Source organism: Myotis nattereri (genome assembly GCF_964212035.1).
Source record: "Myotis nattereri genome assembly, chromosome: 1".
NCBI classification, from domain to species: Eukaryota; Metazoa; Chordata; class Mammalia; order Chiroptera; family Vespertilionidae; genus Myotis; species Myotis nattereri.
In genome coordinates this window covers 96,495,651-96,508,907 of record NC_138075.1, presented here as the reverse complement: position 1 = coordinate 96,508,907, position 13,257 = coordinate 96,495,651, and the positions used below count along the sequence as shown (strand labels likewise).

The 13,257-nt window shown below is 41.3% G+C and overlaps 1 protein-coding gene across 1 annotated transcript in view; it reads right to left on the bottom strand.

The window, feature by feature from the left end:
• Positions 1-13,257, bottom strand: part of ODAD2 (outer dynein arm docking complex subunit 2) — a gene marked incomplete at its 5' end in the record, with an annotated part of 240,053 nt that overhangs the window by 134,856 nt on the left and 91,940 nt on the right. The window contains 4 exons of the mRNA XM_081099802.1: positions 3,411-3,653; positions 4,657-4,811; positions 9,410-9,520; positions 10,051-10,293. Coding sequence (XP_080955928.1) covers positions 3,411-3,653; positions 4,657-4,811; positions 9,410-9,520; positions 10,051-10,293 — 752 coding nt within the window. The remainder of the gene's footprint in view (positions 1-3,410; positions 3,654-4,656; positions 4,812-9,409; positions 9,521-10,050; positions 10,294-13,257) is intronic.

Genomic DNA, 13,257 nt, shown 5'->3' with positions numbered 1-13,257 from the left:
AGCAAATCGAATACAATAATACATCAAAAAATAATACATCATGATCAAGTGGGGTTCATTCTAGGGGCATAAGGATGGTTCAACATATGCAAATCAATCTAACTACAAAGCATTATAAAAAGAGATTGAAAAAGACACACACACACACACACACACACACACACACACACACAAAATAACCCGGAAAAATATCCTGTGTTCGTGGATTGGAAGAATCAGCATAGTTAAAATAGCCATATTACCCAAAGCAATATACAGACTTAATGCAATCACCATCAAAATTCCAATGTAATTTTTTAAATAAATAGAGCAAAAAATCACCAGATTTTTATGCAACCACAAAGCAACCCTGAGGGGGGAAAAAAGAACTTAGCTGGAGGTATCACACTGCCTGCCTTCAAATTATACTACAGAGCCATGATGTTTTATAATGCAAAACTAGGTCTCTGATGGAAAACTCCTCACCTCTTCCAAGACCCATTCACTCCTCTCATCTCTGCTCTCTATGAAACAAATGTCGACTATGTACCTCATGACCATGACACTTACTTGGGGGAAAAGCTTGCAATCTGAAGAGGTAGATGTTAGCTGTCAGTATATTACACACAGGCTAATAATTCACAACATTTTGCATATGTTTTCACATTTAAGATTTGGAGTTGTGGCCATTTCCTTGCTTAAGATAAAATGATTATTTTCTACTTTTGTTCTTTATTGTAGTCCCCATACATTACCCGGAAGTCAAGCCTCATAAAATTCCACAAAATAGTTTTGTGTATTCACCAAAAAATATATATTTACTGCCATCTCATTTTCACTCCATTTTAAAATTACTTGTCTGTCATCCCAACTCAATCAAAATGTCCTTGAGGCCTGTTGTTTATCACTGAGTCATTCTTTTTCTTTCATTACATTTTGTTGATTCAAATCTAGGTTCCTTAAAGAATATTAAAATTCAAAAAAAAATGTGCGTCATTTTCTCTGGCCTTTTCTTGAATTTAATCAACGGAAAAATCAATAAATATAACAGTTTACTTAATGTAACTGTTTAAAAGAGTTTCACCCAGTGGGTTTGGCTCAGCAGTTGAGCATCAACCCAGGAAACAAGAGTAGCAGGTTTGATTCCTGGTCAGGGCACATACTTGGGTTGTAGGCTACATCCCCATTAGGGGGCTTGCAAGAGGCAGCTGACCAATGATTCTCTTTCATCATTGATGTTTCTGTCTCTCTCTTCCTTTCCCTTTCTCTCTCTAAAATTAATAAAAACTTATTTTTTTTTAAAAAAAGAATATAACTAGACAATCATATGACAAAGCGATTACAGATGTGAGTCATGGATTTAATTAATCACTTCAGTGGAAACACTGCCATCTTGGACTGAAGGGGACAGAGATGGGATGAAGTAAAGAATGGCTGGTTGACTTTTGGGAGTCTACAAGTCATGTCAATAGAGCTATTTACTGGTAAAAAATATGGTGCTATTTCTTCCACAGTCAGAATTCATGGGTCCAGAAATCAAGGTGTGGAAATGGGAGTGGCATTTACTTTTATCCCTAGTGACCTACTATCAAAATTTGTATTCCTGTCCTTATAACCTTATGCTTTGCTAATCTAGAGGTCTTAGTTCCAAAGGGAAGAATGTTTTCACCAGGAAATGCAATAATGATGCCACTGAACTGGAAGTTAAGACTGCCACTTTGGCTTCTCATGTCTCTAAATCAACAGGCAAAGAAGAGAGTTACTGTGCTGGCTGGGGTGATTGATCCTGATTATGAAGGGGAAATTGGACTGCTACTCCACAACAGGTATAAGGATGAATATATCTGGAATACAGGAGGTCCCTTAGAGTATCTCTTAGTATTACCATGCCCTGTGATTAACGTCAAGAGGAAACCACAACAAACCCAATCCAGGCAGGACTAGTAAATGGCCCAGGCCTTCAAGAATGAAGTCACCCCACCAGGTAAAGAACCACAACGAACTGAAGTTCTAGCTGAGGCTAAAGAGAATACAGAATGGGTAGTGAAAGAAGGTAGTTATAAATACCAGTGACAGCCATGTGACCAGTTATAGAAACGAGGACTGTAATTATTAGAGTATTCCTTCCTATTTTGTTATAGTTATGTATGTGTGTATCTTTGTTTTCTGTCCACTCTTATCCTCTTGTCATGTAACATGAGATGTATTGACTTTATATCATAGTTTTTAAGTATTGTTAACTTTACATCACAATATTTAAGTTACAGGATATCAATAAAAGTAAGCATTGCCAAAGGACTTTGTTTACTCTTCTGGGGAAATCATTAGCAAAATTTAGTTGTATGCAAGATAATTAGGCAGAAGTATAACCTTATTATCGTATTTATATAGCAATTGAGTGTGATTTAAGATGTGTGTATGGGTGCCGAGTTGACAAGGGGTGGATTTAAGATGGCTCATTTTTATATGTCAACTTGACTGGGCTAAGGGATGCCCAGATATTTAGCCAAACATTATTCTTTATATTTCTGTATAGGTGTTTTTTGGGATCAGATTAACAATATATTGGTAGATGGTGAGTAAAACAGATTATCATACATAATCAGTGGGCCTCATCTAATCAGTTGAGGGCTTTAATAAAACAAAGGCTAACCTTCCTGAGCAAGAAGAAATTCTGCCAGAAGACTGACTTTGAATTCAAACTGCAATTCTTTCCTAATTCTCCAGCCAGCTGCTGCTAGCCTACCCCATCAGAATTTGGACTTGCCAAGCCTCCACAATAACATGAGCAAATTACTTAAAGTAAATCAATCTCAATCTTTCAGTCTCCCCCCACTCTTTTTCTCTACACACACACACACACACACACACACTGTTGGTTCTGATTCTCTGGGGAACCCTACTACAACAACATTGACTCATATGGGTTTCTCATCTTCTGGATATATAATCTTGCTATTGTTCTTAAATTGTACCATATTTAAGTCTTCCTAATTAGACATTTTCTCAAGGACCAAGATCATAGCTTAATATCCTTTGTTTTTCCCCTCATCTATTCAAAGCTCTTGTTAGGTGCTCAGTTGAAGCAAGAAGGATACAATGGAAATGCTACCTACAACTATCTAGGATCTCAGGTAATTAGATAATTCTTCCCTGGTATACAAAGAAAATATCTGATGATTAAAGTTTCTGCATGGGAAATTAATTACTGGGTATTTGAACTCCCAATATGCCCAGCCTCAGGCCTCCAGCTCATCCAATGGAACAATTTGGCTCTGTAAGTCATGATTTTGTAACCTTGTGGTTATTTATATGTAAACTCTCTTTACTTTTTCATCATTCAATTTTAAGTGATGACACTATTCCATGATTACCCGAGTGCTTCCCCTAACATTCTCAAACAAAAACTTTCAGGCTGTAGGGCCACTTACGCCATATTTTCGGGATCTACTGCACATGCACCAACTGCTTTTGTGACATTGACAAGAAGAGCGTGGTTTATTCCAACGAGGAGGTTCACAAGTGGCTGAATGCCACTACATTTCCGGACAATAACTCGGTTTTCATATTCTTGACAACATTCTCCCAGTGCGCCCACCACATTCACAAGAACTTCTTCGGGCTGGTCAGTTAAAAGTCCCACTAAAGTTTCAATGGCTTTGTATTCCCGAAACCTAAATTCATCACAAGAAAAAGGTGGGAGGGAAAGAAAGGGGAGAACAATATTTTTTTAGGTATAAAGTTCTCTGATGATAATTAATAGTAATATTAATAAACATCAACTATATGCTTGCTCCATCCTTACAAAAACACAATAATGTAGATACTATTAAAGTCCCCATTTTCAGAAAGTTAATCTGAAGCTTCGTAAATAGCGTAACTAGCATCCACATCCACCCATCTGTGCCCTTAACCTCTGTACTATACAGCCTTTGAAACAACTACAACTTCTTCAAATCTGAGTGGCAATGATTCCACTATGCTAAGGGCTGTTTCCCCATATTACAGAGACCATTTTACATAAACAAAGCAAAATAAGTCTATTTTGTGTTCAATTGGACATGTGATTTTTGTTTAAGATAATCATCATGCTTGAGATAAGGAAAAGTTGCTTCAGAACATCCTTCATAGAGGGCGAGAACTCCAAAAATAAATGAAGAGATGAATTTGAACATTAAATTAAATCAAATGGTCATAAAGTTTACACACACTTTGAAATTCAATGAAATCATATTTGAAAATGATTATCTTTAAGATTAATTGGTTAGTTGGCATTTAGCTGACTCATCTTATTTATCTTCATAAAAGGGGAAAGAATGGAACCACTTCCATCTCTAAAGATTCAGTGAGAAATCCACCCCCTCAACCTCAGCACATTTCTGCAGGAAATCTGAGAGATACTTTATGTTTAAGTGGCTACCCATATGCCAAACAGCCCACTCTCCTTGAAAGATTATGTCAGCAAACCCCTGAGCCCTACTGAGGCACAGAAAACATGGGAAGTAGGGGTCTTTTATTTCTAAAAATTCATTAATTCTGCCAACCTAGTCCAAAATGTGCATCTATAAAACCTACAGGAGTAGCATTACTATAGACTCTTTCTTAAAATAGAATTAGATTACAAGACTGTTTTGGTGGCCTTATTTTTATTATAGAATATGGAATGCTTTTTCTTACTTGGTCACATTCTCTTTGCTGATGGAACATTTCCATATTGCCCCTGTGACAGCAGCCAGACGTTCTTTATTGTCAGTGTTATTGAGCAGACTGGCCAGGGGTTTAAGTCCTCCATGCATCCTAACCAGGTCACGGGTATCTTCATCTTCGGCACACTACACAAAAAGTCAAGTGAGAGGCTGGCAGTGAGTAAGGCATATCAAGATTTCAGTGATTATGAAAGAGGCTGCCATTTGTACTAGCTATGAAACTTCTTATCAGAGAGCATAATATTCTGAAGGCACCTCCAAGTAAAGCATAATTCTCCTCTATATTTGCAGCTATCTGACAATGTCTGTCTTCCTTTACATGGTTTTGGCAATGTCTAGCAGTTTCTACATACTTTGGCAATTCTCCAAAGCCAATTCTGATGTGGCCTGGGTTTCCAACAAGACAGAGGCAAAGGTTGGTTAGAAACTTAGAATGCCACACACATTTCTGCAGTAATGCAACCCAGAGTCTTGGAAAAACACAGAAGAGAACATAGAGCAGTGGAAGAGATACAATCAAACCTTTAATGACGCCCCAAATCTAAGAGATGAGGAATTTCCTCAATGAAGTTTCTATGCCCAGAGCAGTGGGTCATATCAATAGCAACCAGTCATCCTTTGAAATAAATATGTGTTGCCTAGATGTTTTCAACTGATCATCCTTCTCAGGTTATAGAACCAACAATGGTTAACTCAGTATATGGTTTGCTATTGTCCTAAGCATACAGTCAGTCTCTGAGGCCACGGAGGCCACATGAGACAGATACATATAAAGCATCATCAGTGAGTGCCATCGGAAGAAATCCTCATGGTACCACAAAGCACCGCCATGTTTACCTTCTATTTGTGACTTTCCATTCTGGTTCAGTTGCAACTTTTAAAAATTAATCGCTATTTCTAACTGTCCTTTAATGCTTATTCTTATGAGGCATATATTCCGTCAAAGCTATATATCCTTGTTATGAGCTGGTTGCATGTCCTCAAAACTCCTAAGTTGAAGTCCTAACCCCCATACGTCAGAAAGTGACCATATTTGAGGATAGTGTCTTTAAAGAAGTAATTAAGATTAAATGAAGTCATTGAAGTGAACTCTAATACAATATGGCATGTAACTCTATAAGAAGAGGATATTAGGACACTGAGGAAAGATCATGTGATAACCTTTATCTTTCAGTGACAGTTATCTGTTGCTTAAGCCACCCAGTGCTGTGGTACTTTGTTATGGCAGCCCAAGCAAACTATTACAATACTCTATCAACATGTACCTCCTCCCCGACTCTATTATTTGGGTGCATTCTCACTGCACATTTTAAAATGCATTCCTCTAGGAAATCTATTCTGATTAGGGGGAAGCTGGCGTGGCCAGTAGCCAGCCATATACTAATTTGTCTGCTAATTTTTCTACCCCTTAATCATTTTAAACTGTTTTTTGGCATACATTAAGTCCTCACTTAACATCATCAACAGGTTTTGTGACTTTAAATGAAAAGACCTAACAAAATTTCACCATAGGTTAATCGATATCAATGAGTTAAGTTACTACATTATCTCATCAACATTATAATGAAACTAGAGGCCCAGTGCACAAAATATGTGCATGGGTAGGGTCCCAAGTGGCTGCTGGTTGCCAGCTGCCAGCTGGGGCCTTCCTTCATTCTGTCATAGAAGCAATCAAACTCCCAGTCAATCGAACTCCCAGTCATTTGAACTCCCGAGGGGACACTTTGCATATTAGGCTTTTATATGTATACTAGAGGCCTGGTGCACAAAAATTTGTGCACGTGGTGAGGCGGGGAGGTCCCTCAGCCTGGCCTGTGCCCTCTCACAGTCTGGGACCCCTCGGGGGATGCCCATCTGCTGGCTGAGGCCTGCTCCCCAGGGAATTGGGCCTAAGCTGGTAATCAGACATCCCTCTGGCAGCCCGGCAGCCCTAGGGGAATGTCCACTTGCCAGTAGGGAGCAGGCCTAAACTGCAGTTGGACATCCTTAGTGCTGCTGAGGAGGCAGGAGAGGCTCCCACCACCACCGCTGTACTGGCAGGCGTCAGCCTGGCTTGTGGCTGAGCAGAGCTCCTCCATGTGGGAGCTCACTGACCACCAGAGGGCAGCTCCTTCATTGAGCAACTGCCCCCTGGTGGTCAGTGTGTGTCATAGTGACCAGTCATTCCCAGTCTTTCTGCTGTTAGGGTCAGTTTGCATATTACCATTTTACTATATAGGATAGAGGCCTGGTGCACGGGTGGGGACTGGCTGGTTTGCCCTGAATGGTGTCCTGGATCAGGGTGGGGGGTCCCGCTTGGGTGCCTGGCCAGCCTGGGTGAGGGGCTGATGGCTGTTTGCAGCTGGTCACACCCCCTTCAGGGTGGGGGTCCCCACTGGGGTGCCTGGCCAGCCTGGGCAAAGGGCTGATGGCTGTTGTCAGGCTGCCTGCATTCCCTTCAGGGTGGGGGTCCCCACTGGGGTGCCTGGCCAGCCTGGATGAGGGGCTGATGGCTGTTTTCAGGCTGCCCGCACCCCCTTCAGGGTGGGGGTCCCAACTGGGGTGCCTGGCCAGCCTGGCTGAGGGGCTGATGGCTGTTTTCAGGCTGCCTGCACCCCTTTCAGGGTGGGGGGTCCCCACTGGGGTGCATGGCCAGCCGGGATGAGGGGTTGATGGCTGTTTTCAGACTGCCCACACCACCTTCAGGGTGGGCGTTCCCACTGGGGTGCCTGGCCAGTCTGGATGAGGGGCTGATGGCTGTTTTCAGGCTGCCCGCACTGCCTTCAGGGTGGGCATCCCCACTGGGGTGCCTGGCCAGTATGGATGAGGGGCTGAGGGCCTTTTTCAGGTGGGCCTAGCCTGCAACTGAAGCTCCCAACCTATCCTTTTTTTCTTTTCTTTTTTTTTTTTTATTCTGGGATTTATTTACCTTCTATACCTGTCACTGGAACTGAGAGCCGGTTTTAGCTCTGAAACCTGGCTTCAGCTCTGAGACCTTGGCTGCTGAAAGCAGGTACCTGGGGTTTTGGGGTTCTATAATTGAAACACTGTTGCGGTCCTGCTCGCTCCAGCTCTGATGGCTGAAAGCAGGTTTCTGGGTTTGTTTAGCTTCTGTAATTGTAACATTGTTTCTTAGAGTGCAGCTCAGATCCCGGCTGTGGCAGGCAGGGAACCTTGGCTTCCTCTATCACTGGAGCAACCAAGCCTCCTGTTCGCTTCAGCTGCCTGGCTGCTGGCCGCCATCTTGGTTGGCAGTTAATTTTCACATCGCCCTGATTAGCCAATGGGAAGCGTGTCAGAGGTACAGTTAATTACCATGTTTGTCTATTATTAGATAGGATGAAATTTGTGCACTGATGTGGGGTGTCCCTTAGCCCAGCCTGCACCATCTCCAATCTGGGACCCCTCAAGGGATTGGGCCTAAATGGGCAGCCGGACATCCCTCTCACAATCCAGGGCTGCTGGCTCCCAACCGCTCGCCTGCCTGCCTGATTACCCCTAACCACTTCTGCCTGCCAGCCTGACCACCCCCTAACCACTCTCCTGCCAGCCTGATTGATACCTAACTGCTCCCTTGCTGACCCTATCACCCCCAACTGCCCTCCCCTGATGGCCCGGTTGCCCCCAACTGCCCTCCCCTGCAGGCCTGATCCCCCACAACTACACTCCCCTGCAGGCCATCTTGTGGTGGCCAATTGTGTCCACATAGGAGTGGCCATCTTTGACCACATGGGGGCAGCCATCTTATGTGTTGGAGTGATGGTCAATTTGCATACTGGTCATGACTAATTAGCATATTAGGGCTAATTAGCATATCTCTCTCTTATTATATAGGATAGATAATGTAATGTATAACTCACCAAAAATAATGAAGATTAAAACCCTAGCTAATAAAAGAATAATATGCAAGTTGACCATCACTCCAACAAACAAAATGGCCACACCCATGTAGTCAAAGATGGCTGCCCCCATGTGGACACAAGATGGCCAGCAGGGGAGGGCAGTTGGGGGTGACCGGGCCAGCAGGGGAGAGCAGTTAGGCGTCAATCAGGCTGGCAGGGGAGCGGTTAGGGGGTGATCAGGCTGCAGGCAGAAATGATTAGGGGCAATCAGGCAGGCAGGCAGGTGAGCGGTTGAGAGCCAGCAGTCCTGGATTGTGAGAAGGATGTCCGACTGCCCGTTTAGGCCTGATCCTGGTTTCATAATTGGGCCTAAACAGGCAGTCGGACCTCCCTCGAGGGGTCCCAAATTGGACAGTGTGCAGGCTGGGCTGAGGGACACATCCCCCCCCCCCCCCGCATGAATTTCATGCACCGGGCCTCTAGTTAATAAATAAATAAATAAAACAGAAATACACATGCACACATGCACTCATTCATCCATATTGTCTTGGGAGGAGACAAATTTCCCAAGACCACTATATTTGAATGGGATATAATGAAAATCAATATAAAGGTACTATATACATATTTAGCTATTTTACACTAAGTAAATAATTTTAGCAGATAAAGATATGCAAGTGTCTTATATAATTGTAAATAATCAGACATATTAGAGAAGCTTTCTCTCTGATCTATATAGGCATCTGTCATTAGCATAGGACAGTGGTTTTCAGACCTCTTGGGCATGAAAATCCCTGAGGGTTCTAGTTAAATATGCAGGCTTCTGAGTTCCATCCCCAGAGAATGAGACCGTATGCTTAGAAACATGGAGAAGAACAGGCCTGTCCACAGGGCCCATTGTACCTGGTAGATGGCCATGGCGCAGTGTTCCTGCAGCTGCTCATTCTCACTATTTAGGTTCTTTACCAGATTTTCAATTATCCTTTCTGCTTTGATTGCAGCTCGGTAGTTTTCCTAGTAATAGGAATTTAAATATTTATGTATATATAATGTATGCACATAAGTATCTATTAAAAATTAATAATTACACTAAATAAACTTTCTTAGCAAATACACAAGTCCAAGGTTAACATATTGATATAACAATAAGAGAACTTAGTCAACATTTTCAAAAATAAATCCGGTCAGGGCACATACCCAGTTAACGGTTTCATCCCCTGTCAGTGACCCATATGGGAGGCAGCCAATCGATGTTTCTCTCTCACATCGATGTTTTCCTCTCTCTTTCCCTCTCCCTTCCTCTTTCTCTAAAAATCAATAAAAACAAAACAAAACAAAAATCAATAAAAACATATTTTAAAGTAATGAACCACACAAATACCAATGTAATTAATGTTCTACTAGTTTGATCTTCTCTTTCTAATAGAATGCTGGCTTCTTGAAAAAAAAAAATCCTTAGCAGTCATGATAACCTTACAAATTGTTTTTCAACTATGGAAATACATAGTAAATGAGAGCAAGGGAAGCAGAGCAGGCCTAGGTACCTCTGATGCACATTCTTGTAAAGTCCCCACCACCGGAATCAGCATGTTTTCATGAGATGTCTTCAGCAACCGAGCCAACAATGGAATGCCCCCAGCCTTACGAATGGCTTCTTTATTCGCATAACTCTTACTGCAGCTCCACAGTGCCAGCGCCCCACAGCGAGCCACTTCCACGTCTCTGGCATCATACAGACTCGACTGAGCAGGTTCTGCAGAATTATGTGCACAGTCGAGTAGAGCGACCTAAAAGATAGATAAACACAGTGTAGATGGGAATCTTTCCAATAAAACTTAATGCATCCCATAATAGGTACAGGGTTGCTACCAAACTTTCCTTCATCAAAAATAAGAATATTTTTAAAAATTGACTCTCATACCACACAGCAGTCAGTGAAAGCAAAGAAACAAAACCTTTCAAAACACCTTCCTTCAGATTTGGGAGCTTTTACAGTTCCTTCCCACAAGAAATTTAATCTCACCAAGACAGTAATTTCTTAATATGGCTCTAACATTTACATTAGTAAGATTTGTAAACCATGTACTCAGCCCTGGTATCTCAGAAAAGTAGACTCCTTATAGCCATGAAAAGTGAATGGCCTACGCACTGTTAAAACCATGAGACACAGCCCTCTCCCTGCATTACCAAAACCCAAAACAAATGGCACAGTTGCCAGGACCCTCTCTTTGCTTTGCAATAACCAAAGTCACTGAAGACATTAAAGACAGGCAGTTTACTAGGTGTACCAGTTAATAAAGTGGATTTTTTTCAATAGATGGAGTTACACCTATGTTGATATATATGCGATTTGACATGCATGCTATTTTGTTGTATTGACAGCAAGCTTCAAAACTTCATATGTCAAATTTTCTGAAGGTGTTAACATCATAGATATTTTTACACTTAAAAATGTGGAATTTTGTGCCAAAAAATAGCATTTGAGGGAAGTTTTAATTCATTTCCTTATTTTGAAGAAAAAATTATCGTATATTTCAGGAAGCTTATGGTGAACATGCTCCATCTCAAGATACTTGTGACGCTGGTTTAAAGGCTTTAAAAGTGATGATTTCGATGTGAAAGACAAAGAATGTCCAGGCCAACTGAAAAAGTTTGAAGACCAACAATTACAAGCATTATTGGATGAAGATGCGTGTCAAACCTAAAAACAACTCGCAGAAAGATTAAACGTTGCTCAGAAAACCATTTCCAATCGATTACAAGCAATGGGAAAGATTTTAAAGGAAGGAAAATGGGTACCACATTAACTGAACGAAAGACAAATGGAAAACCAAAAAGTCATCAGTAAAATCTTGCTTCAATGGCATGAAAGTCTTTTTTGCATCGAATTGTGACTGGCGATTAAAAGTAAATTTAATTTCAGAATCCCAAATGCACAAAATCATGGGTTGATCCAGGTCAACCATCAACATTGACTATAAAGCCAAATCGCTTCAGAAAGAAGACAGTGCTCTGTGTTTGGTGGGATCAGGAAGGTGTGGTGTATGATGAGCTTCTAAAACCAGGTGAAACCATTAATGCTGATCGCTACCAACAACAAATCATCAATTCAAACCACGCCTTGGTCATAAAATGACCAGAATGGGCCAGAAGACACAGCAAAGTAATTTTGCTTCATGATAATACACCATCACAACTTCAAAATCAGTTAAGGACACATTAAAAGATCTTGCTTGGGAAGTATTAACCCCCCGCTGTATTCACCAGACCTTGCTTCTTCAGATTACTACTTGTCCTGATCTATGGCACACAAACTTTCTGAGCAGCACTTCAAAATGTATGAAGAAGTGGAAAATTTGCTCTCTGAATGGTTTGCCTCAAAACAAGAAAAGTTTTATTGGGACGGTACCCACAAATTACTTGAAAGATGGGGGAAATGTGTAGCTAGCAATGAATATTACTTTGAATAAAGCACTTTTGATGTTTCTCTGGAAATTATCGTGTTTTCTTTGATTACAAAATCTGCCGTTATTAACCAATACATCTAGTATATGGATTCAGCAGTATGGCAGGGTGCCCCATACAGAAGTGAAACAGGGCCTCCCAAAGCTGGCTTTATCATATTCATATCTACTCCATTCTTCTCTCTCTGAAGACCAAATTCCAGGGATACTATCCACATAATCAAGAACACCAAAAGAAGAGTCTCTGATTTCTAATTTTAAATTCCTGGGAGAGATAGTTCACGGTAGAATCAGCATGAGTCAGGTGGATACCCATGGTCTAATTCAGTGATGGCGAACCTTTTGAGCTCGGTGTGTCAGCATTTTGAAAAACCCTAACTTAACTCTGGTGCCATGTCACATATAGAAATTTTTTGATATTTGCAACCATAGTAAAACAAAGACTTATATTTTTGATATTTATTTTATATATTTAAATGCCATTTAACAAAGAAAAATCAACCAAAAAAATGAGTTCGCGTGTCACCTCTGACACGCATGTCATAGGTTCGCCATCACTGGTCTAATTAGTACAGGCCAAGGAAGGACATGGGTAAAGCATATTTACATGGCTTCCAGGCACCTATTGGGGATAGGGTAGCAAGGTGGGGTAGAAATTCTAAGATAGCAGTACTGAACACATGGCAGACAGTTTAAAAGTTTCTATCTATTAGAAGTAGTCCTCATTATCTATATAAAGTTCAAAATTTGTAGCTCATTGGATAAGACCCTGTGAGATGTCCACTGTGCTCACCTCTCACTGGTCATCCAACTTCACCTCTTACCACACAGCCCTTCTCACCCTAGGACTGGCCTCATTAAGCCACTTGTGGTTTCCAAGCACTCAATGTTGTTTCCAGCTCTGGGTCTTTATCAACACAACTTCATCTTTCCTGGTGTGTCTGCCTGACAAATACCCACTCACCTTTCAAGACTCAGCAAAGGCAATATCTCCTCTCCAGCCTTTCTTGACCTTCCTCTTCCAAATAGAGTCAATTGATTAGCCCCTCCTTTGTTCCTCCTCTATTCCCAGTACTGACTTCATTGAAATACCTAATACTCACCCTCTACTTATATTTTTGCCTATATCTCCTCTGTCCCACCACAATGAAAGCATGATATGACTTTGGTCAGGAAAATACCTTTATTTATATTCATAATTCCACCACCTAGATCTGTATTTGACACACAATTCAATAAATGATTAAAATGGTTTTCACGGAAAGGGTCAAGTGTGCTATATATACA